The 27,834-nt window shown below is 45.3% G+C and overlaps 1 protein-coding gene across 1 annotated transcript in view; it reads left to right on the forward strand.

Annotated features, from left to right (window-relative positions):
- The window catches only part of AEBP1 (AE binding protein 1), a 99,100-nt gene that overhangs the window by 62,960 nt on the left and 8,306 nt on the right, over positions 1-27,834 (forward strand). The window contains exons 13-19 of the mRNA XM_075346260.1: positions 1,397-1,541; positions 3,705-3,793; positions 3,889-4,012; positions 4,132-4,328; positions 5,064-5,243; positions 5,319-5,706; positions 6,862-7,001. Coding sequence (XP_075202375.1) covers positions 1,397-1,541; positions 3,705-3,793; positions 3,889-4,012; positions 4,132-4,328; positions 5,064-5,243; positions 5,319-5,706; positions 6,862-7,001 — 1,263 coding nt within the window. The remainder of the gene's footprint in view (positions 1-1,396; positions 1,542-3,704; positions 3,794-3,888; positions 4,013-4,131; positions 4,329-5,063; positions 5,244-5,318; positions 5,707-6,861; positions 7,002-27,834) is intronic.

A 27,834-nucleotide genomic window follows, 5' to 3' on the forward strand; every position in this document is an offset into this window, starting at 1 on the left:
AACTTTGGTCAGGGACTGTATGGGTACGTGTGAAACATCAGACTGCACTCATATGTCATCCGAGTGCCGTCCGATATTCACCGAGACAGGCAATGGAGAAGATGGAGAGATTAATCTCTCCTTCTTCTCCTTACCTGTGATCTGATTCTTGCATGTGAGAGAATTGGAGCACAGCACAATGACACTTGGCTCAGGCTCTAAGCAGAGCCTGAGCCAAGTGTCATTAACATATCGCATCAGATGCTATACACTAGTGTGAACCCGGCCTTATACTGACAGAATGCTTGTTAGACCATGCTTCTGACTTAGTCTAATAGGTCACTGTACCTGGTAGACCCGCAGGTCATCATTTGACCTTCAGTCGCCTTTACAACCCTCGGCTCCCCTGTGATCATGTCGCAGGTGTGACGGAGGGGTTGTGATCATGTCTGAAGGAATAAGGAGAAAGAGCTCCCTCCTTCTCACTAACTTCTAAATGCTGCAATCGCTATTCATCATGGCATCTAGATGATTTCACAGGGATAATATCGGGATCTGAGCCAATCAGGTCTCGATGATGTTACTGGTCAGAAATAGCGTTCTCCACTGGAGTCCCAGCTCTTGCAGGACTCTCGGGGTGCCAATCCCAGCAAGACCGCCGACCATAAAGAAACATTGATGCTGCACAAAACCTCGCAAAAGCCAACATTTATTTACCGTCGGCAACAGGTTAATAACCTCATTGATAGCAGCCAGGGCGTGTAATGCAGGGATTTCTGCACGTCGTGCTCATATTTGACACTGCATAAATTGAGATAGTTTTAAGATTTTTTCCATCATTTGCTTATCATTAACTCCTTCATTTTTCCTTCTTGGTGTTGCCGTTTCAATGTTGAGGAGTGTAAGTGACATATCGTAGGTGGGGGACTTCTATGGAGCATCAAAAAAACAAATCTGCTCCCCAATTTGTGGCCTGGATGAGAGAAACATTCAATTTTGGCTATTTTACCCCTTCAATATGGTGATTACTAACGCTCTTTGCATGGCACTGAGTCTATCTGTGCATAATCCGATGTAACAGAGATAATTAGGCCTCCTATGTAAAGTATAATGTATGGCTGCCAACAGTTCAGAATTCTCCAGGAATAACTGTTTCTGTACACTCCACCCAAAAGTGGACTTACAAGACATGTGCCTATGTTGTTAATGCTAACGTTATTAATATGTATATTGTTGCCTGTAGTGACCAATCAGTACTCAGCTTTCATTTCTCAAACTGCTCTGGAGCAATTTAATCTGGGCTGTGATTGGTTGCTATAGGTGACAAGGCCATGTTTCTGTTTATAAGTTAGGCCTTGATAAATGCGGCTCTATAGTGTGAATTTTTATAGGTAAAACCCCCAATGTCTCTTTATAGATGTTCTATGGGAACGTGGACAAGGATACGCCGGTGCAGACAGATTTTCCAGAACCTGTGGTAGCAAGATTCCTCCGTGTATACCCCCAGACCTGGAACGGCAGCCTGTGCATGCGCATGGAGGTCTTGGGATGTCCAATATCCAGTAAGAAAAAGCTATTTTAGAACATGAAACATTTTGATACGAGTAACCCTGAAATGACAAGAATTGTACAACACCGAATTATACTTCACAAGGCCACAGTACCAGACCACGATACAGAAGGACACAGACTCCCATGGGACTGTATTACAGGAGTGTAGTAGGCTCCTTGCGTGCCGTCATATGGTGATCTCATAGGCAACTTTACCTTGGGAGTAGTGCTTCTCGGTTGATTTCTCTCTGCCCCTCCCCCAAAATTAATATAAAAAATGAAATACAAATTTATATCAAAAAGATGTTTGAGTTCTAATAATATACCAATAAATAATACACATATCAAAGAATACCACCATATAAAGAGCATACATAATCACCATTCTCTTACTGAACAAAAGCTCCTCTCTTACTATTGATTGTGCCTCACATAGTAATTATACCCCCTTTTATGCGCTCTTTACAAGGATACCGCTCTTTTTACACATACATAATCTTTACGATCCTCATTATGCCCCCACACAGCACTGTGTGTGCCCCCATATGGTAAAATGTTCTGTGCACACCCCCTCCATCAGTATTACCATCAAACAAGCTCTGAATCTCCCCTAATCCTATTTCTATGATGAGCATCTGAGATTCCTTCCTGCTGATGTAGACAGTGCAATACAGTGACGTCATTATGGTTCCCATTCTTTCGGAGCCTAATGTAGCCGGTCCCTTATAAGAGTAATTGCCGGTTATGGAGCCGATGGCTCTCTGCTTTCTCATAGTTTCCAGTTCATCAGGACATGGGCAGAGTTGAAAATACAGGGCATCCTTTATGAATGGAAGGATTATTATCTGAAATAGCTCTGGCTACCATGACTGGGGCTTGTGTAGGATTAGTTTAAGGAAGTAGATGTTTCCCACATCAGAAAATGCACAGGAAAATTCTGAGTGAGTGGAAAGGACCAAGTAACCAAAAAGGGAGTGCCCGAGGAGGACAACCAAGTGAGTGAAAAGGACCAAATGACCAAAGAGGAAGTAACCGAAGAGGACGACCTAGTGAGCGGAAAAGACTGAGTGACCAAAAAGGAAATGACCAGAGAGGACCACCGAGTGATCGGAAAGGACTGAGTGACCAAAAAGGGAGAGACTGAAGAGGATGACCGAGTGAGTGGAAAGGACCGAGTGACCAAAAAGGTAGTGACCGAAGAGGACGACCTAGTGAGCAGAAAGGAGTGAATGACCGTAGAGTATGACCAAGTGAGCTGAAAGGATTGAGTGGCCAAAAAGGAAGTGACAGAAGACAACCGAGTAAGTGGAAAGAACCGTGTGACCAAAGAGGAAGTGACCGAAGAGCACGATCAAGTGAGGGGAAAGGACTGAGTGACCAAAAAGGGAGTGACCGAAGAGGACGAATGTGTGAGCGGAAAAGATCATGAAGCCTAGATGAGGGACAGCGTACTTGAGATGGCAAAAATCACGGAGGTACAGTCTTAAGCTACGCCCCTGAGAAACTGAGGTGGCTGGTGTGACTTGCGACTTAACGGGAAACTGAGCTGACGGGTTTCGGAAGTATGAGCCAACAGGGCCACTGACTATAATGGTGCAGACAGAGTCACCGTGTGCTCTGTCGTGCACCATTTTCGGGATTATACACCTATTAGAGGCGGACACCCAGACGTAATAGACTGCGTCTCGGTGTCCGCCTCCAGTAAGCGTATCCTTCCAAAAATGGTGCACGACAGAGGTGCACGATGGTTGAAACCCATTTTGCGGGGGGTTCGGATGGAAGCCCCGACGGGACCACTGAACCCGGGAGAGGATCACAGTGTGAAAGCAGCCTAACTGAGAACTAGTCAGCCCGCTATGACTGTCTGATAGGGAGTTTGTAACTCTTTTATCTGTCTTTTCTGAGCTCCTTTCAGCTGATTGATGACCACATCAAAGTGGAATGTAAAGCTACATTTTAAACAAAACCAATTTCAAATAAATTAATTTTAGCCAAAAATACATGGATTTAAGTAAAAAACATCCTCAGAGCTGAACAAACCCTTCAAGTCCCTATATTGACACCACTTATTTTAGGGACCTGCATTATGAGCGATTCTCTCTTTAGATTGAGGATATTTTTTTTCTTAACACCGCTGATTCTCCCTTATAATATCTTCTTCTTGTTCTTTGTAGATGTGGTCAGTTATTACAGCCAGAATGAAGTGATCACATCTGCAGATAACCTGGATTTCAAGCATCACAACTACAAAGATATGAGGCAGGTAAGTATATCTATGGTCTCCTGCATCACCACCGCGCCTGCCTTTAACTTCTTTACATCTTTCTTTTTTTGTCCAATGTGCCTTTTTCCATCCAGCTTATGAAAGTGGTTAATGAAGAATGTCCAACCATCACTCGAATATATAACGTAGGAAAAACGGCAAAAGGACTGAAAATATACGCAATGGAGTTTTCAGATACTCCGGGGGAACATGAAGTGGGTGAGGACATCAATGAGGAAATAGCAAAACGCCCTTTAATTAAATATGGCGGAGATAAAGGGATTACCAAATGTGTTATTTGCCTATGTTCCTAATCGATGTTGTATGATACTCAACAGGGGAGCCAGAATTTCGGTATACAGCTGGACTTCATGGTAATGAGGTTCTGGGTCGGGAGCTGCTCCTTTTTCTCATGCAATTTCTGTGTAAGGAATATCGGGACGGCAACCCACGTATATTAACTCTCGTCCACGAGACCAGGATTCATCTTGTGCCCTCACTAAACCCTGACGGGTATGAGATTGCAAGTCCTATGGTAAGTACACAGTTGTAGAGCCCCTTAAAGTCATAAGAATCCACTCTGAGCAAGATCTACACTCATTAATGGATCATGTCAGACACAGCAGATCCTGGATCCGTTTAAGGTGCGGTCCAAGATTGGACAACGTTGTTGCGTGTGAAACGTACGAGTGACCGCTAACGATCAAAATTACTCACCTAATCGTTGACACGTCATTCATTTCCCAAATGTCGTTGCTGGTTCAGGACGCAGGTTGTTGGTCGTTCCTGAGGCAGCACACATCGCTACGTGTGACAGCCTGGGAAAGACAAACAACACCATACCTGTGTCCTCCGGCAATGAGGTGGGCGTGTCTTTCCTGCGGCTGCTCTCCACCCCTCCGCTTCTATTGGATGCCTGCCGGGTGATGTCGCTGTGAGGCCGCTCAAACCGCCCCCTTAGAAAAGAGGCAGTTTGCCGGCCACAGCGACGTCGTTAGGCATTTAAGTACGTGTGACGGGGCCTAGCGATATTGTCCGCCACGGGCAGCGATTTGCCCGTGACGCACAAACGACGGGGGCGGGTGCTTTCACGAGCGACATCAATAGCGATGTCGCTGCATGTAAAGCAGCCTTTAGTGATATTTATTGTCTGCCGCATTAATTTGAATAGGGCTTGTGATACCATGCACAGCTCACTTATGAGAAGCCCTGTTTATGGAGAAAATACCCATCAAAACACATATCTTGACCTTAAATTTCTCTACCACAGGGCTCAGAACTTGGAAATTGGGCACTGGGCCATTGGACAGAAGAAGGCTATGATATTTTTACTAACTTTCCAGACCTTAACACAGCACTGTGGGCAGCAGAGGACAGAAATCAGGTTCCTTATCGGTTTCCCAACAATAACATACCTATTCCAGATAGCTTTTTGGCAGAAGATGCTACAGTAAGTCACTTATGGCAGTGCAAATATGAGTGGAAATGATGCGATGAAGACAAAACCTAAGTATTTCTTGTCTAGGTGGCTGTGGAGACCAAAGCAATCATTGCATGGATGGAAAAAAATCCTTTTGTTCTGGGGGCTAACTTACAAGGTGGAGAAAGGTTGGTTTCTTACCCATATGATATGGCAAGAGCAGTGAAGGAAGAAGAACCACCACCCAGGTATCGTCACCAATTTCTCCAAGAAGAGGAAGAAGATGAAGAGGAGTCCGTAGTTGAAGTTGCAGCAGAGGAGGAAGATGGGGTGTCTAGGACATACGACCATGCTACTTTCCGGTGGCTTGCTATCTCTTATGCTTCAGCCCATTTGACCATGGGAGAGACTACTCGTGGTAGCTGCCATGCAGATGACTTCACCAGGGGTATGGGTATTGCAAATGGAGCAAAATGGAAGCCTGTCTCTGGCAGTAAGTAATTCAGTTAAAGCATTTTTTGTGTAAAATGTAATCTAGAACCTACAGTAAGTAATATTTTAGGATATGTTTTAAAGGGTTTCTACAAAGATGTGAAAGTATCCCTCTATATGTAGGATAGGTGAATAGTTTCCTGATTTCTTGTGGGTCCTACCACTGGGAGCCCCATAAATCTTGAGGACAGACCTCTGAAGAGTTGTCACGGCTGACGGCTGTCAGACAGTCATATGGTTTCTGGCCATAGAAGGTCACAGTGTTTGGCTGCACAGAATGCTCCCTGACTTTCCATTGTTCCTGCTGTCAGTATTCATAGGTATAGGTAGCTTTCCTGCTGGATTCATGTATCCCCCTTTTAGACCTAGCAAGAGGTCGCCGTCCACCCAGCTGCTGATCTTCAGCATTCTCTTGGACTGATCCTGGTGATATTTTTCAGTTCATTCAAGCCTTGGTTGCAAGCTGGTGGCTTGTACTCCTCTGTGCTGTCCTTGCTGAAAACTTTGCTGAACTTCTACCTGTGTCATCTGTGTATAAAGGTTCATGCATTTTTCCTCTGTGCATCCTCCTTATGTCTTCTATAGTGTTTAGTGGGGTTGCCGAAGAGTTGAAACCCATCCGTTCCCCATTCAGGGCCCATCAGTAGGGTCAGGTATCCGGCTCATGCATGAGTGCGGAACCTATCTAGGGTGGTGAGGAACCCCAAGAACCAGCAGTAGGTTTGGTCAGGGGTCACCATCTTCCCCTTCCCTAGACATGGGGTTTCCCTTCCCCTTTGCTTGGTACTTCCCCATACCTAACGTGACAAAAGTCCCGTCTTAGAGGAACAGATGTCAAGCATGTGCACCTCAGCTCCATTTACTTTAAGTGGTAGAGAAGTAGATAGCAAAACGCTCTTCTCCCACCGGTCGACCCATTAAGAATCAACAGAGCAGAGGTGTGCGTTCTCAACATCTCCTCTGTTCAGAAGGTCCCAGTGGTTGGATCCTCATCAATAAGAAAGGTATCACCTATTCTATAAATTGGGGATAGCTTCACATCTTGGTACAAACCTTTCAAGGACCACTATGGACATTAAGTTACAGCCATTGGTGAAAGGTCACAGATAACCCTGTACACAGAACTGAATGTAATGCAGAATCTATGCTTTAACAGGTATGAACGACTTCAGCTACCTACACACTAACTGTATGGAGCTTTCCATATACCTGGGCTGTGACAAGTTCCCACATGAAAGTGAGCTGGCCGAGGAATGGGAAAATAACAAGGAATCTCTTCTTACCTTCATGGAGCAGGTGAGTGAACACGGCCCCATCTTTAGTGTCTAGCAATATGGATGACCAATAGGTGCATTGCGAAGATAATTCAGACCACCTAAATATAGGACATCTATTACTATAGATTAAAGGGGTTGTCCTATCATTTGATAATGGAAAATTGAGCATTTTCACAGTTAGATGTGTTGAAAAATAATGTTGCTCTGCAGAGATAAACTGATAATGGCGTCCGCTCCTGTATCCCGTGTAAAGCTTATATTCAACCAACAGATGGAAGGAGGATAAGTGAAAATTCTCTACCGATGTCACTAGTAGGGACTACTCCAATGTTATGACGTTATCCCTTTCATCTCTGTACTATAGCAGAGCTCACCGTAAGGCCGCTTTACACGCTACGACATCGCTAAAGCAATGTCGTTGGGGTCACGGAATTGTGACGCACATCCGGCTGCGTTAGCGATGTCGTTGCGTGTGACACCTATGAGCGATTTTGAATCGTCGCAAAAACGTTCAAAATCGCTAATCGGTGACATGCCCCCGCTATTCCCAATTATCGTTCCTGCTGCAGGTACAATGTTGTTCGTCGTTCCTGCGGCAGAACACATCGCTATGTGTGACACCGCAGGAACGAGGAACCTCACCTTACTTGCGGCCGCCGGCAGTGAGGAAGGAAGGAGGTGGGCGGGATGTTACGTCCCGCTCATCTCCGCCCCTCCGCTTCTATTGGGCGGCCGCTTAGTGGCGTCGCTGTGACGCCGAATGAACCGCCCCCTTAGAAAGGAGGCGGTTCGCCGGTCACAGCGACGTCGCTAGGCAAGTAAGTAGTGTGACGGGTCCGCGCAATTTTGTGCTCCACGGGCAGCGATTTGCCCGTGTCGCACAAACGATAGGGGCGGGTACCCATGCTAGCGATATCGCAGCGTGTAAAGCGGCCTTTAATAAATCACACCAGAGCAATTCAATGGGCCATATAAACTAAAAATAAAAAAACAGCATATAATTTCCATACCCCACAGGAGATAAGAGTCAAATAATTAGTAATAAAAATTATTAATCAATTAACCCTTTTAGAACACAGTCATTTTTGTTTTTCTTTTCCTTTCTTCTAAGAACCATACATTTTTTCCCCCATTAAATAAGTGTATAAGGGGTTGTTTTTTGTGGGATAAGTTGTACTTTTGAAAGACGCCATTTATTTTACCATATAATGTACTAAAAACAGGGGGAAAAATTCCAAGTGAGGCGAAATGATGAATAAAACACAATTCCATCAATGTGTTTTGCATTCAATTTTTACAATATTCATTGTGGAGTAAAAATAACCTGATTCTCCAGATCACCATGAGTCTTAAAAAAAAAAAAATCTGAATTTTATAAAAAAAAAAATAAATAAGTTTTTTGTCATATCAATGAGCCCCAGAAGACGAAGTACCGTCATTACTGGAACAGCATGAATGTAACTGTTATTATTTTACATGGGTGAAATATGGTGATTGAGAAGGCGTCATCTGGAAAGTGGACAACCCTTTAAGCGCTTTTAAAAGTTTTTCAATTTTTTTTTACTACATTACAAACGTTTTTTTGAACTTGTGATCATATATGCTTATATAGAGTTTGGGAGTGTAATTAGTTCAGCCTTCGGACTCAAGGAAAACAAATCAAGTTAATTAAGTAAAATGTACTTCTTTATTGTTCTCAGGCTGTATGTTGGGATGTAGGCAGGACATAGGGTTGGGCAGATTAATATCTGCCTCACTAGGAGCTCATCCTCTGGTCCGGGCTTTAGAGCATATGTTCAGGCAATAATGTTCAACGAATGTATTGGAAGATGATCATGATGCCGCTTGATATACTGCATTTTATCCAGAGACATTTATGCTAACTTCGCCCATGAGGTTGCTGCTAATATGGTGGGGTTTGATGTCCCATGGAGTTGGTCAATTTGGAGGATAGGCTAAAAAGGTACCATATTTTTCGGACCATAAGACGTACCAGACCATAAGACGCACCTACGTTCTAGAGGAGGAACATAGGAAAGAAAAATTTGAAGCCAAAAATATGATCATAATGCACTGTTATTGAGGGGGATTTGCTGCTGACACTATTATGCCAGTGTATCGGGGGCCAGGGGGGTCTCGGGGGATGTAGTCGTGGCCCCTTGCTTGGTCGGACTTACCCCTGGCTCCGCCGTCACTATTGGACCGGGAGATGGTGTGGTGGGGCAGAGTGTGGTGGTGCATATGTCGTTGGCTGTACAAACACTCTTCAGGCATGTTCCAGTGAAAACAGAAGGCATTTTATTGATTCCAACTTCTCCACAATAAAACAACACCGGCAGTAGTAGATGACTTTACACTTCTTCTTGCTAGGGGGAAAACCTGTCCTGACGTCTCCTCCAGTGGGGATGTGCCCGGCTAATCCACTTCACCTGGCTCCCACTAACGGTTACACACAGACCGGACCCACACCGGTACTGCTTCACACTTGAGGTTCCGTCTTCTCCTTTTCTCTCCGGCTTTCCTATTCACCCAGCTCCCACACTCTGCCCCTTCTGCTTTCTCTCCCGTCCTGAACACAACTGCTCTCCCTGGCCCCCACCTTTTTCTAACAACTTTTCTCCTCCCTCCCCTTTCTGCTCTGTTTCTGTGGTGACAGCCGTCCCACCCGGCCACTAGGGGAACCACCTACTAAACACAGTGTATAATCAATAAAACATTTTTATTAAATGACATTAACATTCCGGGATAACTGTAACCTCTTTGTAAGGGGTCTGCCCACCCCTTACATACCTCCCCTCTTTAAGCCTAAGCCTCCCGGCAGGGCATAAATCTAAAACCCCATTTAAAACAAACAAAGTCATTTTAATAAAACTTCAAACATGTTCACCTTAGGGCACCCGCAAGGGGCACACCAGTCCAGCGCCCGGAGTCCCTCCTGGGAGCTCCCGGTCTTAGTCGGTAACGTGCCCGGAGGCTTACAGTAAGCACTCCCGGTCTTTGTAGATTTTCTGCCCGGAGGCTTTTGCAGCACTCCCGGTCTTAGACGGCAGAAGCACAAACTAACAAAGTTTCTTGTAACCACACGGAGGGAACCTCTGGCTCAGTCCAGCATCAGGCTCCTTCCGGGCTTAGCATCTTGAACCGGTTGCAAACAGGAAAACTTTTCCGGCTCTGAACAATGCCGGTATTCAACATAAACAGGTCCACTCTTTTCCCGGTCTCGACAGTTCACTCAGGGTGATAGGCACGCTGCCATTCGAATGCCTCGCTCCGGGGACCAGCCATCATTTCGCGGGCCACGGTCTCGGGCAGCAACCTCTCCTGTACCGGGTCAGGTCCTGGTGATGGAGACTTCCGTTGAAGCTGAGGCGACGGCTGCACTGGGTCCCAAAAGAAACCCCACTCGTCCTTTTCTAGCTCCCGGGCGTATGGTTCTTCTGGGGCCGGAACTGGTACGTGGGTTGAAGATCCCACCGCGGCTGGCGGGGGTATCTCCGGGCACGGGTATGGGGTACCCAGGGGTCTGTCTCCCGACGGCAGCTGTGCCTTGTAGGTGGCTCGGACTTCGGTCGAGGTCTCACCGGTCGCGGCATCCCAGGTAGTGACCCAGGTTACTTTCGTGGGCCGCTCCGGTCCTCCTGGCACAGCCGGTAGAGTAAGGGTAAGTCCTTCTGCGGCCGCAGTCTGCTTCGGCCATCCTCTCCCCCGGCTGATTTCTACCAGCGTGCCCCCTGTAGCATGCTGTTTTCTCGAGTTCTCCATCTCGTCTTCAGTCAGCGTCTCTGATAATGGCGGCGGGGTCAGTGGAGATGCTGGAGGAAGTGGAGGCGGGCCTACTTTTCCCACTCTTGGGTATACTCCACCCCCAGTCTCACACATCAGATCGACCCCTCCGCGGCGGTTCTTCTTTTTCTTCAAAACACCGCCCACTTCACATATCTTCTTCTTCTTTGCCCTGGGACCAGCACCTCCCCTCTTTGGGCGGAGTACTCCGAACTTCTTTTTCGGCACCGGCCAGCCCCAGGCTCTTCTTTTGGCGCCAATTCTTCCCGCGCTTTCTACGTCCTTGAAGACGACGGCCATCTTGCCGCCATCTTGTGCCCGGTCCAACGCCTCAGGCACTACTTCTTCTTCCCACCAAGGGATCAGGAACATTCGCATATAGTCCGGATCCTGTGCCCTAGGCACCACTTGGTCTCCATCTTCTTGGATCTGGGCCCCTTGCATACGATCCGGATCCTGCCGACTACGCCACATGTATCGGGGGGCCAGGGGGGTCTCGGGGGATGTAGTCGTAGCCCCTTGCTTGGTCGGACTTACCCCTGGCTCCGCCGTCACTATTGGACCGGGAGATGGTGTGGTGGGGCAGAGTGTGGTGGTGCATATGTCGTTGGCTGTACAAACACTCTTCAGGCATGTTCCAGTGAAAACAGAAGGCATTTTATTGATTCCAACTTCTCCACAATAAAACAACACCGGCAGTAGTAGATGACTTTACACTTCTTCTTGCTAGGGGGAAAACCTGTCCTGACGTCTCCTCCAGTGGGGATGTGCCCGGCTAATCCACTTCACCTGGCTCCCACTAACGGTTACACACAGACCGGACCCACACCGGTACTGCTTCACACTTGAGGTTCCGTCTTCTCCTTTTCTCTCCGGCTTTCCTATTCACCCAGCTCCCACACTCTGCCCCTTCTGCTTTCTCTCCCGTCCTGAACACAACTGCTCTCCCTGGCCCCCACCTTTTTCTAACAACTTTTCTCCTCCCTCCCCTTTCTGCTCTGTTTCTGTGGTGACAGCTGTCCCACCCGGCCACTAGGGGAACCACCTACTAAACACAGTGTATAATCAATAAAACATTTTTATTAAATGACATTAACATTCCGGGATAACTGTAACCTCTTTGTAAGGGGTCTGCCCACCCCTTACACCAGTAATGTCACCTAATTCTGTACTAATATCCACCATCCTGGGCCTTTTCCAGGTATATACTGTATGTCCTTCCTCCTGGTGTATATGTCCCCCATCCAAGTATATTCAAGTGTTTCACAACAAATTAGAATATCAATATAAAGGTATTTTATTTCAGTAATTCAATACAAAAAGGGAAACATATTACGTATATAGAGTCATTACACACAGAGGGATCAATTTCTATATATTATACAGTATAGAGTCATTACGCACAGATGGATCTATTTCTATACATTATATAGAGTCATTACACACAGAGGGATCTATTCCTATATATTATATAGAGTCACTACACACAGAGGGATCTATTTCTATATATTATATAGAGTCATTACACACAGAGGGATCTATTTCTATATATTATACAGTATAGAGTCATTACACACAGATGGATCTATTCCTATATATTATATAGAGTCATTACACACAGAGGGATCTATTCCTATATATTATATAGAGTCATTACACACAGAGGGATCTATTCCTATATATTATATAGAGTCATTACACACAGAGGGATCTATTCCTATATATTATATAGAGTCATTACACACAGAGGGATCTATTCCTATATATTATATAGAGTCATTACACAAAGAGGGATCTATTTCTATATATTATATAGAGTCATTACACACAGAGGGATCTATTTCAAGTGTGTATTTCTGTTAATGTTGATTATGGCTTACAGCCAATTAAAACCCAAAAGTCATTATCTCAGAAAATTAGAATATTACATAAGATCAACTGAAAAAAATTGTTTAAAACTCAGAAATGTTGGCGCCTACTGAAAAGTCTGTAAGTAAATGCCTCAATACTTGGTCGGGGATCCTTTTCCATGAATTACTGCATCAATGCAGCGTGGCATGGAGGCGATCAGCCTGTGGCACTGCTGAGGTGTTATGGAAGCCCAGGTTGCTTTGATGGCAGCCTTCTGCTCGTCTACATTGTTGGGTTTGGTGTCTCTCATGTTCCTCTTGGCAATACTCCATAGATTCTCTATTGGGTTTAGGTCAGGCGAGTTTGCTGGCCAATCAAGCACAGTGATACTGTGGTTAGTAAACCAGGTATTGGTACTTTTGGCAGTGTGGACAGGGGCCAAGTCCTGCTGGAAAATTGAATTTCCATCTCCGAAAAGCTTTTCAGCAGAGGGAAGCCTGAAGTGCTCTAAAATGTCCTGGTAGACGGCTGCACTGACTTTGGTCTTGATAAAACACAGTGGAGCTACACCAGCAGATGACATGGCTCCCCAAACCATCACTGAATGTGGAAATTTCCCACTAGACCTGAAGCACCTTGGATTGTGGCCTCTCCACTCTTCCTCCAGACTCTGGGACCGCGATTTCCAAATGAAAAGCAAAATTTGCTTTCATCTGAAAACAACACCTTGGACCACTGAGAACAGTCCACTTCTTTTTCTCCTTGGCCCTGGTAAGACACTTCTGGTGTTGTCTATTGGTCATGAGTGGCTTGACACAAGGAATGTGACACTTGTAGCCCATGTCCTGGATACGTCTGTGGGTGGTGGCTTTTAAAGCACTGACTCCAGCAGCGTCCATTCCTTGTGAATCGCCCCCAAATTTTTGAATGGCCTTTTCTTAACAATCCTATGAAGGCTGGGGTTATCCCGGTTGCTTGTTCACCTTTTTCTGCCACACTTTTTCTTTCCACTTAACTTTCCATTAATATGCTTAGATACAGCACTCTGTGAACAGTCAGATTCTATAGCAATGACCTTTTGTGGCTTACCCTCCTTGTGGAGTGTGTCAATGACTGCCTTCTGGACATCTGTCAAGTCAGCAGTCTTCCCTATGATTGTGTAGCCTACTGAACCTGACTAAGGGACCATTTTAAATGCTTAGGAAGCTTTTGGAGATGTTTTGTGGTAATCATTCTAATTTTCTGAGATAATGGAGATAATGACTTTTGGGTTTTCATTGCCATAATCATCAACATTAACGGAAATAAACACTTGAAATCAGTGCTTTTTTTGTAAAAAGATATTTGCCGGTACGCATCCCTGAGGCGAGGAGCAGGGGGGGGGGCGTTTTTGGGGGGGGGGCGGTGTCAGTGGAGAAGAGAGTGGACGATCATGTGAGCACAAGTATGACATTTGTATACTTCTGGCCACATTCTGATTTGATGTCTCCAGCCTCAGTCAATTCATTTTCATTGAGCATGTCTGTTCAGCACGTGACCACATCTATGTAAATCGCATACTTGCAGCTTCATAACCTTCCACTCTCACCGCCAGCACCAGAGAATCCTGACAGCGGGCAGTGTGCACACTGTGAGAATTCAGAAGGCTGCAGTCAGAGTAACACATAGAGTGACTGCAGACTCATCACAAATTTGGACAACCCCTTTAATGCTCCTAGCAACATAAATAAAAACATAGTAACCCTTAACTTGTCAGACGGCACAAGACTTTATTAAAGAGATTGTCCGCCACTTTAACATTAATGACCTTTCCTTAGGATAGGTCACCAATGTCTGACTGGTTGGGGTCCGGCACCTGGCAACCCCGCCAATTCCCTACTCTAGGTGTCGGAGGTGGCAGGTGGCCGGAAGTTCTCAGTTCTGGATCTGCTCCGTCTTCTGATAGTGGCAGCAGTCTCCTATTAAAATCAATGAGGTGGATGTGCAGTACACGGCCACGTACACTATCAGAGGATGGAGCAGATCCAGAAATAAGCATTTCCGGACACCTGCACCATAATCAGCTGATTAGTGGGGGTCCCATTGCGCTCACATCAGAAGCAATGAGCAAGTGGGACCAAGGCCTAATGATAAGACATTGTCAGTATCACAAATAAACATTTACATTCAGGTACCTTATAGATGATGTTGTCTCTAGTCATTTCTTTCTATTCTTCATCTTGTCTTGACGCAATGATGATTTTTCACATTCACATCTCGTCTCTGCAGATTTCCGTCTTCTCCGGTCTTCTGCAGCACATCCCTACACGCTGCCCCTAAAAGTAGCAGAATAATTATAATACTTCTACTTAAAAATATCTGCCCTACACTGTGCCCCAGAATAAACAATGGCCCCTCACAGTATTCTCTGCACAAAATATGACCCACACTGTCCCTCTTATGGTACATGCCCTCCATATTCCCTCTCTTTCAAAACTGAGCTTACTGTTTACAGTGTCCTTTACACTGTGTCCCCTTATACTGCCCAGTCTTTATACTGTGCCTTCATCACACTCCCCCTCCTTGCTATAACTTCACACTGTCCTCCCATTCTGCCCCCTCTCCATACCACCCCCCTCCACTACCCAGTCTTTATTCTGTGCCCCTTACATTCTTCTCATCCCTTACTGTCTCCTCACTACCTCCTGTGTGTCCATATACTTTTCCACCTCACTCCCAATCCTGCCCACTTGCTCCTCATACCATGTCACCCTTTATTCTGTGTACTCAAAATTTCTTTCCAGTTAGCTCTACATCCTCTCTGTCCCCATGCATCACCCCTCATCCTCTCTGTCCCCATGCATCACCCCTCATCCTCTCTGTCCCCATGCATCACCCCTCATCCTCTCTGTCTCCATGCATCACCCCTCATACTCTATGTCCCCATGCATGAAACCTTATCCTCTCTCTCCCCATGCATGAAATCTCATCCTCTCTCTCCCCATACTGTGTCCAAAGATACTTCCCCCTCCTCTCTTACCATACTCTGTCCACAGATCTTTTCCCCCCACCCATACTGTGTATATAGATATTGACCCCTCCCCACCCTCTGTCCACCCTAAAGTGTGTCCACAGATGGTTCCCATTCCCCACCCTCTTTCCCCCTCATAGTGTGTCCACAGATAGTTCCCTCCCCCACCCTCTCTCCCCCATACTGTTTCATAAATACTCCCCTCTCAACCCATAATGTTCCTCCTCTGTGTCTTCTTCAGCTCCACAGTGGAGCACTTATCAGCGTTTCTCTGCCGCCTCCGCGCTGCGGCGCTGGCTTCCGGGTTAGCAGTGTGATCAGCTGACCAGGTCACATGAAAGCCGTCGCGCTGACCCAGAAGTCAGCGCCAGGGATCACCGCTTTAATTGTCCTCGCGTCTGACAGATACAAGGACAATTGAGCAGTGGGAGCCGCACACTGCACTTTCTATGAGTGCGGCTGACAGTGTGACAGTCACGCTCAGAGAATAGCGGCTCCCACCCCGGCAGACTTCCACACCGCCGCATCAGGCAGCCCGACAGCGCCCCCCTAGATACGCCTCTGTCTTGTGCCTCCGCTCCACACATGGCTAATTTGTATAGTTTACAAATTAGCCATGTGGACAAAGCCAGAGGTGCTCCTCAGATTTTCTGGTACGCCGTACTGGCGCATACTGCCACAAAGAAAGCACTGCTTGAAATAGATCACTCTGTTTGTAATGACTCTATATATTATATGCGTTTCCCTTTTTTGTATTGGATTACTGAAATAAATTAACCTTTTGATGATATTTTAATTTATTGAGATGCACTTGTATGTCCCTCATCCTGGTTTATATGTCCTCGTCCTGGTGTACATGTCCCCTATCCTGGTATATATGTCTCCCATCCTGGAGTGTATGATCCGCATCCTGGTATATATGTCCCCCATCATGGGCCCATCCTGATATATATACTTCCCGTCATGCCACACACATAAATAAAATAGACATTCCTACTCACCCTCCCTCCTCTCCCTTGGTGTGTAGTGTAAGCGACGGGCAGCGCATAACATCACTGCCGGCTAAACCAAAATGAATATTCACTGCTTGCCATGCCTGGCACTATGGGCATGAGGAGCAGTGAATATTTATTTTCTTTAATAGTGGACTGTGGTAAACACGTGTGGTCACTATTAAAGAAAATGAATATTCACTGCATAATCCTACCCAGCTCTCGGCTCTGGCTTCAAGTGGGTGTGCGGAGCAGTGAATATTAATCTTCTTTAACAGCGCCACTTGTGTTAACCCCAGCCACCACTGCAGCCTGCTCCTGCCTTCTATGACCCCACTCCACTGCCGCCTATGCCCTCCAACCAACAAGTCAGGTACATCTGGACTAATACCGTAAATACGGCAGGATACGTATTCCTGCGAGAAAATGTAGACTTGCTCACTTTCATGCCCTTTCTAGAACCTTGCAATTAACAAAGTAAAAAGTCATTTTTTTCTGAAAAATTTTGTTCTGTCAATGCATGAATAAATTGAATACCAAACATTGCCCTAGTTGGATTCTAAATATTTTGAATGCAGGAAAAAAAATTAAAATTTCTGCCTAATGAAACTTTCGGCATAACTCCAGGAACAGTATGCAGAATTAACCAGTCCTGACAGACACAAAGGACTGTTTCACAGCAAGAGGAAGCCTTTAAGTCTTGAGATCTACTTGAGGCAGGCCCTTTCGGGATTTTATGTGTTGAAGACTTGAGGATTTAAGAACCACTTCTTGCAGGAAATAAATTGCCTGCTAGAATATTCAATGTACCCTTGATGTGGACTGTGGAAATTCCCAACAGATGTTTCGGCATTCCTGTTGGAGACTTCAAGCTCCCCCTTTTTGTTTATATCAAAAAAATGCAAGTTACATTGTTGTTTTGACTCTTGATGTGGTTGTTGGAGAAATTAAGACTGGTTAGAGAGATTGCTTTCATCTCTTCTCAATTCAAAGAGAATTTCAGCCCTTTGTGTTTTCATCTGCCCTGAATCCATAAGTCCCTTTATATGAGCTGTCCAGACCACAGGAATCAGGGCTAGGTATGAGCTGTTCTGTTGGTATCAGAGAGGAACCATTGAGAAGATTGTAGGGATCAGCCACCCCACCAAGTCTGCAGAGGTTTGTGATGAAATTCTGTAACTCCTATCCGAAATAGAGGACAATTCCTCTAAAACATGATGGATGCCTGGAGAGATTGGAGTGGAATCTGGACCATAGCACCAATTCTTTCAGTACTGGGAGTAGACCCAACTATCCTGTTGTCTCCAGGGATTTTTTTTTTATATCGAAGGATTATGAAAGATGTGACATATTGAAGACTGGATCTTCTTGATTTTCTGTCATCGAGTCTGAACCTGAGAAACTCTATCCTCCTAGATGGGGGCAGACAACATTTTCTTACATTCAGGAGAAAGATGTGCTTTGACAGAATAAAAGGTGAAAATAATGAACAAGATGGCTCCTTGAGTTGGCATTCGAGAACCAATCATCTATGTACAGGATTTACATGCATGCTAATGAAGATATTCTGATAGAACCATGCAGATCTTCATAAAGCAGCATTGTGTGTGTGAAAGACCAAATCGGAGGAAGGTAAAGTGAAGACGAATGTTGACATGTTGGGACATTGACATGTTTTGGGAAGATTCATAAGTCAGGTAATTAGTAGTAAAATTAAAAGTCAACTAAACGCTTACTAATACAGACTTTTTTAGTTTGTTTTTTCCTTCCCCTTCTTTAAAGAACTAATATTTTTCCAACAACATAGTTGTATGAGGTCTTGTTTTTTTGCGGGACAAATTGTAGTTTTCAATGATAGGAGTTTACCACATAATGTACTAAAAAATCGGGAAACATTACAGGGCAAGTGAATTGGTGAATAAATTGCAATTCCACCATTGCTTTTTGCATTGTTTTTTTGGCGCTAAAAATGCCCTGCCAACATAATTCTCCAGGCCAGTTTGATTACAGTGATGCCAAACTAACAATTTTTTATAAGTATTATTTTAGTTTATTCAAAGATTTTTGAACTTTTAAAATTGTTTTGATTGTGTCACCATTTTTTTTTATTTTCTGTCAATGGAGCGGTATGCAAGAGCTTATTTTTTGTGTGCAAAGCTGTAGTTTCTTTTTTGTACTATTTTAAGGTACATATGACAGAACAAGACTCAGCTTACTTGGAATTAGCGAACTAAGATGGACTCAATCTGGACATTTCCAGTCCAATGAACATTGGGTCCACTATTCTGGCAATGATAACCAAAGATGAAATGATGTAGCTTTTATTCTTAACCGAAAATTGTACGGCACTGTCCTGAAGTACAATGCAGTTAGTGATAGAGTCATCTCTATACGACTACAAGGAGCGCCAACCCATGTCACAGTTATACAAGTCTATGCTTGAACACCAGATGCTGAGGAGGAAGACGTTGAACTATTCTACTATCAAGTTCAAGAAGAAATCGATGAGACGCAAAAAACAAGACTTACGCATTATCATGGGAGACTTGAATGCCAAAATATGGAATCTTTGGTGTAAATTTTTCACTTGGTGAATGAAACGAGGCTGGAGGAAGATTCATCGACCTTTGTACAACAAATCATCTGTCCATCATGAACACCTTCTACCAAAATCAGAAATGGAGACTTTACACATGGACATCACCAAATGGGGCCTATAAGAATCAAATTGACTACATATGTGTTCGACAAAGATGGAGGTCATCGATCATTACCACGAAAACAAAGCCATGAGCTGATTGTGGAACTGATCATGAACTTTTGACAGCAAAGATTAGAGTCAATCTGCACAAAAGGACTAGACAGCAGGTCATTTCCAACTTCAAATTGACCAACATACCTGAAGTATTTTGGAACAGTCTGCACAACCGATTTATATCTTTAGACAGAGATGAAATAAAGCGTTAGGAATTATGGACACAGATAAAGACTATTATTACTGAAAAGCCAGAAAGACTATAAAAATGAGGCAGAAGAGACCCCAGCAGAGAAACAAGCAGGATTCAGAAAAAGCCGGAAAAAAATATAAGGCCAAAGAATCTAACAAGAATCTCTATTTTTGCTTCATCGACTACAGCAAAGCCTTTGACTGTGTTGCTCACTAGTGACTTTAATTCCATGACAGATACAGTTAGGTCCAGAAATATTTGGACAGTGACACAAGTTTTGTTATTTTAGCTGTTTACAAAAACATGTTCAGAAATACAATTATATATATATATTGGTCTGAAAGTGCACACTCCCAGCTTCAATATGAGAGTTTTCACATCCAAATCGGAGAAAGGGTTTAGGAATCATAGCTCTGTAATGCATAGCCTCCTCTTTTTCAAGGGACCAAAAGTAATTGGACAAGGGACTCTAAGGGCTGCAATTAACTCTGAAGGCGTCTCCCTCGTTAACCTGTAATCAATGAAGTAGTTAAAAGGTCTGGGGTTGATTACAGGTGTGTGGTTTTGCATTTGGAAGCTGTTGCTGTAACCAGACAACATGCGGTCTAAGGAACTCTCAATTGAGGTGAAGCAGAACATCCTGAGGCTGATAAAAAAGAAAAAATCCATCAGAGAGATAGCAGACATGCTTGGAGTAGCAAAATCAACAGTTGGGTACATTCTGAGAAAAAAGGAATTGACTGGTGAGCTTGGGAACTCAAAAAGGCCTGGGCGTCCATGGATGACAACAGTGGTGGATGATCGCCGCATACTTTCTTTGGTGAAGAAGAACCCATTCACAACATCAACTGAAGTCCAGAACACTCTCAGTGAAGTAGGTGTATCTGTCTCTAAGTCAACTGTAAAGAGAAGACTCCATGAAAGTAAATACAAAGGGTTCACATCTAGATGCAAACCATTCATCAATTCCAAAAATAGACAGGCCTGAGCTAAATTTGCTGAAAAACACCCCATGAAGCCAGCTCAGTTCTGGAAAAGTATTCTATGGACAGATGAGACAAAGATCAACCTGTACCAGAATGATGGGAAGAAAAAAGTTTGGAGAAGAAAGGGAACGGCACATGATCCAAGGCACACCACATCCTCTGTAAAACATGGTGGAGGCAACGTGATGGCATGGGCATGCATGGCTTTCAATGGCACTGGATCACTTGTGTTTATTGATGACATAACAGCAGACAAGAGTAGCCGGATGAATTCTGAAGTGTACCGGGATATACTTTCAGCCCAGATTCAGCCAAATGCCGCAAAGTTGATCGGACGGCGCTTCATAGTACAGATGGACAATGACCCCAAGCATACAGCCAAACCTACCCAGGAGTTCATGAGTGCAAAAAAGTGGAACATTTTGCAATGGCCAAGTCAATCACCAGATCTTAACCCAATTGAGCATGCATTTCACTTGCTCAAATCCAGACTTAGGACGGAAAGACCCACAAACAAGCAAGACCTGAAGGCTGCAGCTGTAAAGGCCTGGCAAAGCATTAAGAAGGAGGAAACCCAGCGTTTGGTGATGTCCATGGGTTCCAGACTTAAGGCAGTGATTGCCTCCAAAGGATTCACAACAAAATATTGAAAATAAAAATATTTTGTTTGGGTTTGGTTTATTTGTCCAATTACATTTGACCTCCTAAAATGTGGAGTGTTTGTAAAGAAATGTGTACAATTCCTACAATTTCTATCAGATATTTTTGTTCAAACCTTCAAATTAAACGTTACAATCTGCACTTGAATTCTGTTGTAGAGGTTTCATTTCAAATCCAATGTGGTGGCATGCAGAGCCCAACTCGCGAAAATTGTGTCACTGTCCAAATATTTCTGGACCTAACTGTATGTGTGTGCCAAACCATGTGATCAGCCTCATCAGGAACCTTTACATTGGCCAAGAAGCAACAGTCTCAATGGAACAAGGTGACACGGCATGGTGCAAAGTAGAACGAGGTGTCAGACAATGCTGAATTTTGTCACCATTTCTCTTTAATTTTTATGTTGAAGCTATTTTGAGGAAGCCTGGACTTGCCAAAAAAGAAGGAAACAAAATTACTGGACAAATGATCAAAAACCTTAAATAGAAAGACGATACAGCATTGATAGCAACAAGTATAGATGGATTGAAGGACTTATTATGGAGATAGAAAGATAGATACAAGATAGAGAGCTCTAACATGGGACTTCTACTGAATACAAAATACATTGACTACTGCAATACGACCGGGACACATTTGAGATGGATGGTGATAAACTGGAAGTTGTAAAGAACTTCAACCTACTCTGATCAATGATCACTCAAGATGCAGCGACACCAGAAGTCAATAGAACAGCTATGAACAAATCAACAATATCACTGGACAAGGTCCTCAAATCGCATCTAGGAACATTTCACAGGTGACAAAGACACAGCTCGTACATAGTGTGGTCTTTTCTGTAGTAACATATGGATGCGAAACCTGGACGAGAAACAAGACAGAAGAAGAATCAACGCCTTTGAAATGTGGTGCTGGAGAAGGATGTTAGCAATACCCTGGAAGGCAAGAAGAAGAAACAAACCAGTTTTGGAACAAATCAAGCCAGAAATATCACTCAAAGCAAAGCTCACCAAGCTATGACTTGCCTACTGTCAACACATCACACGAAGAGAGCAATCACTAGAGAAGGACATCATGGTCAGAAGAATAGATTGAACAAGGTGAAGAGGAAGACCAGCAACCCGATGGCTTGACAGAATCAAGAAGGTAGTAAAAAAGACCCTGGTGGAGCTATCTAGGCTTGCAGAAGATCAATCGATGGTATGCATCCACAGACAGCTGTTTCGGGGTATTTGCCCCTCATCAGTGTGGAGTAGGAAACTGGCTAGTGGGAGCAATGCCTAGTAGAAGACTACATAAGCAAGGATGGTTGACCTTAGGGAGATCAACATCCAACACCGCGGAGACACCATCACGTGTTTCTCAATGCAGTGATTTTAGAGCAATGCCCCCCTGGGAAATATTCAAAACAAGAAACTCCACACTGATGAGGGGCAAATACCCCGAATGAATATTTCCCAGGTGGCATTGCTCTAGAATCACTGCGTTGAGAACAATTTCCTTTAGACTATAAATCAGCTCTGGGGCAAAAAGTTTGGAGGGATGGAAAAAAAAGGTAAAAAAAATTACATTTTGAAGAGATATCACCAGAACAAGCTTGCGTTGCTATTTTGAATAGTGCAAGGGTTTTATAACTAAGAAGAGAAGTATCCAAAAGGAAGTCGTAAAATAAAACTTTTGAAATTTTAAGAAAAGGGAGGGTTTTTTTTTTAGCAATTCTTCTCCAGATACTCCTTTCGTAGGGTCGCTGCCAAGCTGGCTAATCTAAAAGTTGACTACAAGAGCCACAAATACAGCTGCCAAGGGAGCTTTATTAATGACCACAGCGGCAAAGCAGTTGCTTTAAAGGGAACATGTCAGGTAAAATATGCACCCAGAGCCATGAGCAGTTCTGGGTGTATATTGCTATTCCCTGCCTAACTGTCCCTGTATACACTAGCATAGATAAAGGGATCTTTAGAATAAGTATTTCTAAAGATCCTTTATGATATGCTAATGAGGCCAGGGACTAGTCGCAAGGGCATTAGTTCCTGCTCTCATTCCGCCCTCTTAGCGTGTTGCACACCCACAGGGGTGTACTAACATGCTGTTCAATGCAGTGTCACCAGCGATGATGCACGCACCTGTGCTCGCTGTCATCGCTAATTTGAATGCCCCGCACTCCTGATCATGCGCACTATGAAGCCGTGTGTATGGGTCCCAGCTTCAGATGGGTCTAGTGCGCATGATCGGGAGTGCGAGGACTTCTGCTCAGCGGTGACAACAGACAGGTATGCGAGTCACCGCTGGTGACGCTGCATTGAACAGCATGTTAGTACACCCCTGTGGGCGTATTAACATGCTAAGAGGGCGGAATGAACATAGGAACTAACGCCCTTGTGACTAGTCCCTGCGCTCATTAGCATATCATAAAGGATCTTTATAAATACTTTTTCTAAAGATCTCTGTATCTATGCTACTAGATCCAGGGACAGTTAGGCAATGATTAGCAATATGTACCCAGCACTGCTCGTGGGTCTGGGTGCATATTGGAACTGACAGGTTCCCTTAAATCATAGTTCTGGCCTCATTGGATCCTTCAATAAAGAAGATTCTTCAGATGGAAGCTGGCTCTGTGAGACAGTTTAAGTACTGGGAAGTTCACCTTAAAGGAAACCTGCCAGCAGAAATTGAGCTTTAAACCTAAAAGTTTCCCCCTCTGCAGCTCCTGGGCTGCATTCTAGCAAGGTTTCTGTACTTTTTGTGCCCCCTTTTAAACCAAATTAAATACTTTATAAAGTTGTACCTTTTTGTCTGCAATTCTTGTAAATTATCCATGGGGGCGGGCTCTCTGGTGTCAGTTACTGTCTCTCCTGCCGGTCCCCCAACGCTCCATTTCATACATCAGGACACCGCCCACTGTGCCCAAGGTCCCATGCACGCGAGGACCGCTGGTGACGTGGTCGCAGGCACGAGATTATGGACGGCGCTGTGATTGCATAGCAAGTGCCCGCCCATAATCTCGTGGCCGCGCTCTCCCCTCTGCCTCCAGCGTTCTGCGCAAGCGCTGGCCAGATGACCCGACGTCACCTCTTTCCCATCTTACGCTGCAACAGGAAATAGATGGGAGGAGCGGAGCAGGCCACCACAGGTTACGAGGAGACGCGGAGAGGATCTGAGCGACGTACACAGTAAAAAAAACATGTAAAATCAAACATGTTTACATGTTTTTTTTTTACTGTGTACGTCGCTTAAATCCTCTCCGCGTCTCCTCGTAACCTGTGGTGGCCTGCTCCGCTCCTCCCATCTATTTCCTGCTGCAGGGTAAGATAGGAAGGAGGTGACGTGGGGTCAGCTGGCCAGCGCTTGCGCAGAACGCTGGAGGCAGAGGGGAGAGCGCGGCCACGTGATTATGGGCGGGCACTTGCTATACAATCACAGCACCGACCATAATCTTGTGCCTGCAACCACGTCACCAGCGGTCCTCGCGTGCGTGGGACCTCGGGCGCACTGGGCGGCGTCCTGATGTATGAAATGGAGCGTTGGGGGACGGCGTAAATCGGCAGGAGGGACAGTAACGGACACCAGACAGCCCGCCCCCATGGATAATTTACAAGAATTGCAGACAAAAAGGTACAACTTTATAAAGTATTTAATTTGGTTTAAAAGGGTGCACAAAAAGTACAGGAACCTGCTAGAATGCAGCCCAAGAGCTGCAGAGGGGGAAACATTTAGGTTTAAAGCTCAATTTCTGCTGACAGGTTCCCTTTAAGGTCGCTCCTGATATTGAAATTCCTTAAAGGGGTTGTCCACCTTTTAATATGATTTTTTTTTTCTTATTTTAATGCATATAAGTTTGGCAAAATCAAAAAATTAGAAATGGGTTCCATTAAAACATTTTCACCGCTTTTAATCGAATTGCAAAAATGATAACCAAGATTTATCTGGATGAAACAAAAACAAATGAAATGTCCACATTGTAGCTAAGTCAATCAGTTTGCCCATCTGACAACAATATTGCTTTGGAGGTTGGAGATGCAGAAGGATTTTTAGATTTATGTTGCTTGCTAGGAGAAAGTAGTCGTTCTTTGAACCAATCAGGGGCAACATCCCCAGGAGCTCTGTACACGAATCTGAGGAATTTTTAGGAAGGGGCTGATGCATGAGTTACACAATCTGTGGGGAGCCTCGCTGACTCACTTCCCACCGAGCGAAGAAGATTGGCTGGACATCTGAAAAACAGATGTAAAAAATATTACGATAACCAACCACAGACCGTCCATACATAAATAAACTAGGTAGTTATTTCACGAAGTATAATACAAGGTCACGGCAATGAAACCTCACACGGAGAAATCAAGCCCCTTACACAAATATGAAAATAAAAAAAGATAGATTTTTGTGTACTCACCGTAAAATCTCTTTCTCTGAGTCTTCATTGGGGGACACAGGACCATGGGTTATGCTGCTGTCACTAGGAGGCTGACACTAAGTAAACAGAAAAAGTTAGCTCCTCCCCAGCAGTATAACCCCTGAGCCAGAGGCGGACTCAATCAGTTTAGTGCACAAGCAGTAGGAGGAGAACCAAACAATCCTGAATAAGACAAGGAAAAAAACTATAACCAAATAGACGTGCGACCAATGGCCTGGGAATATGGCCACTGAGGCAACAGACCGGTAAAATGTAACCCAAAAAATACAAGTAGGGTGGGTGCTGTGTCCCCCAATGAAGACTCAGAGAAAGAGATTTTACGGTGAGTACACAAAAATCTATCTTTCTCCATCGTTTCATTGGGGGACACAGGACCATGGGATGTCCAAAAGCAGTCCCTGGGTGGGAAGAGAACCATCACCGGAGATCGGTAGGAAACCGCTACCTCCAGTCGGGCTTGACCCAGACCTACAATTACCTACCTTGTTACAGGCGTGCTACTGCCGCCCGCAAAGATAACGGAAAGACTGGCCACTGCCAAAGCTTGGGTGTGACATGATAGGAACTAGTAAAGGTCTGCCTACTAGAGCAGTAGGAGGCCCGGCAGACCTCGGTCCGTCCACGTCTGTAGTCCAATCATCCAAGAGACTCTCCTTGGACGGTAGAAAAAAATGGCGGAGGTCCGTTTTCCATGCGATAGGCTTCACCTATCACGGAAGGATCCCTATGGAAATCTTAGCCCTGGGCGCCAGCATGCGCCTCCTGGGACCGGATGAAAAGATGAACTGTCCTGAAAAGATGAACTGACTGTCGGAGTAGACCGAAAAGTGCGGTCCTGAGAGCACAACCTACTGAGGGCTCGTACCCGTTCTGGAACGAACTAGGCTCTTTTCAGGCTGAGAGAAGGTACTAGAACCGAACCCGAAACCCCAAACACCTTATCTGGAAGGAAAGGCGGGCTGCCTTGGACCGAAGGGAGGGTAGTGGCCGGAGCACCCCCCTTGCCGTACTGGAGGACCTGGAAAAAAGGGGGGGAACAAAGGCAACAAGAGAGAGCTGTCCGCCCTGATGCCCCTTGAGACAAGGAGACGGCCACGAGGAGCCCACCTATCCAAACATGTGGGAGTAAGAAGCCCTCGGAAAAGCTCAAACCGAGAGCCGTGAGGTGAACCCATCGCTAGATTAAGGTCCCACGTTACTAGTGGACGGCGATGCCGCCGAGCCAGATGGACGCTTCTCTGCGTGAAACACCTTGGTCGTGGGACGAGAAGTGATAAGCCTCAGAACTGAAATGACCGTGTCGACACCAGGCCCCTAGAGGGACGCGCTAGAAAGCCGCATCCAGATCTGACTGTCAGCATGGCAGTAGTGCAGGAAAGGAGCGAGAGAGAGAGGAAAGAAGATGTGCTCTTTACACCCCGGAGGAACTCCACATGTGTGGTAATACATTTTCGAGGGAACCGGCTCCCCGGTCTCCAACATTGTCTGCATCCTTCTTGCCAACCGGCCTGTGCGAGCAAGAACCCGGGATCCGCTCTTAAGGTCGGGAAACTTAGGGCTTCTAAGTCCTGGTGGCAGAGAGAGCTCGACACGGAAGAACTGGACGGTCTGGAAAGCGCCACAGGGCCTCTGCGAGTGGATTGAGTGACTTCCATGAACTATGCTCGCCTGGGCCCCTCCATAGCCACCCTCTGCCTTGGTCCCTCTTGAGAAGCTCGAGATCATGGGAAACCGTAGGCAGATGCCCAAGAAAATGAATAAATGAACCGGCCTCACAGCCGGGCGAGGGCGTCGTCACCTAACGCAGAAAAGGGGGGCACCCTAGACGCGCCGTTGACTAGAAAGCTGGATCGGGGGCAAATAGGACCACGACTGGAGGTCTTCCTTCGTCGTAGATCTGGCTGGAGACTTCCCGGTTGAGGAGCCATTCTGCCTAGGCGAGGCCCCTCCTGCTGAGAAAAAACGGCCGTCCAAACGTCCACGGTAGGGATGTGAACTGCTGAGATTAGAGAGCGCGAGATCCGGCCCAGAGCAAGATCTTCTTGACCTCTTCCTTTTTCACGACACTTCCTGCGCCTCCCTGGTGGATGATGCACGCCACCGCTGTGGCATAGTCCGACTGGAACCTGACCGGAACAACCTCGCCCCAGTGAAGAAAACGTAAACAGTCTAACCGGATGGATCTGAACTCCTGGAATGCTGAAGGGGAGA

The sequence above is a fragment of the Anomaloglossus baeobatrachus genome, chromosome 4 (assembly GCF_048569485.1).
Source record: "Anomaloglossus baeobatrachus isolate aAnoBae1 chromosome 4, aAnoBae1.hap1, whole genome shotgun sequence".
NCBI classification, from domain to species: Eukaryota; Metazoa; Chordata; class Amphibia; order Anura; family Aromobatidae; genus Anomaloglossus; species Anomaloglossus baeobatrachus.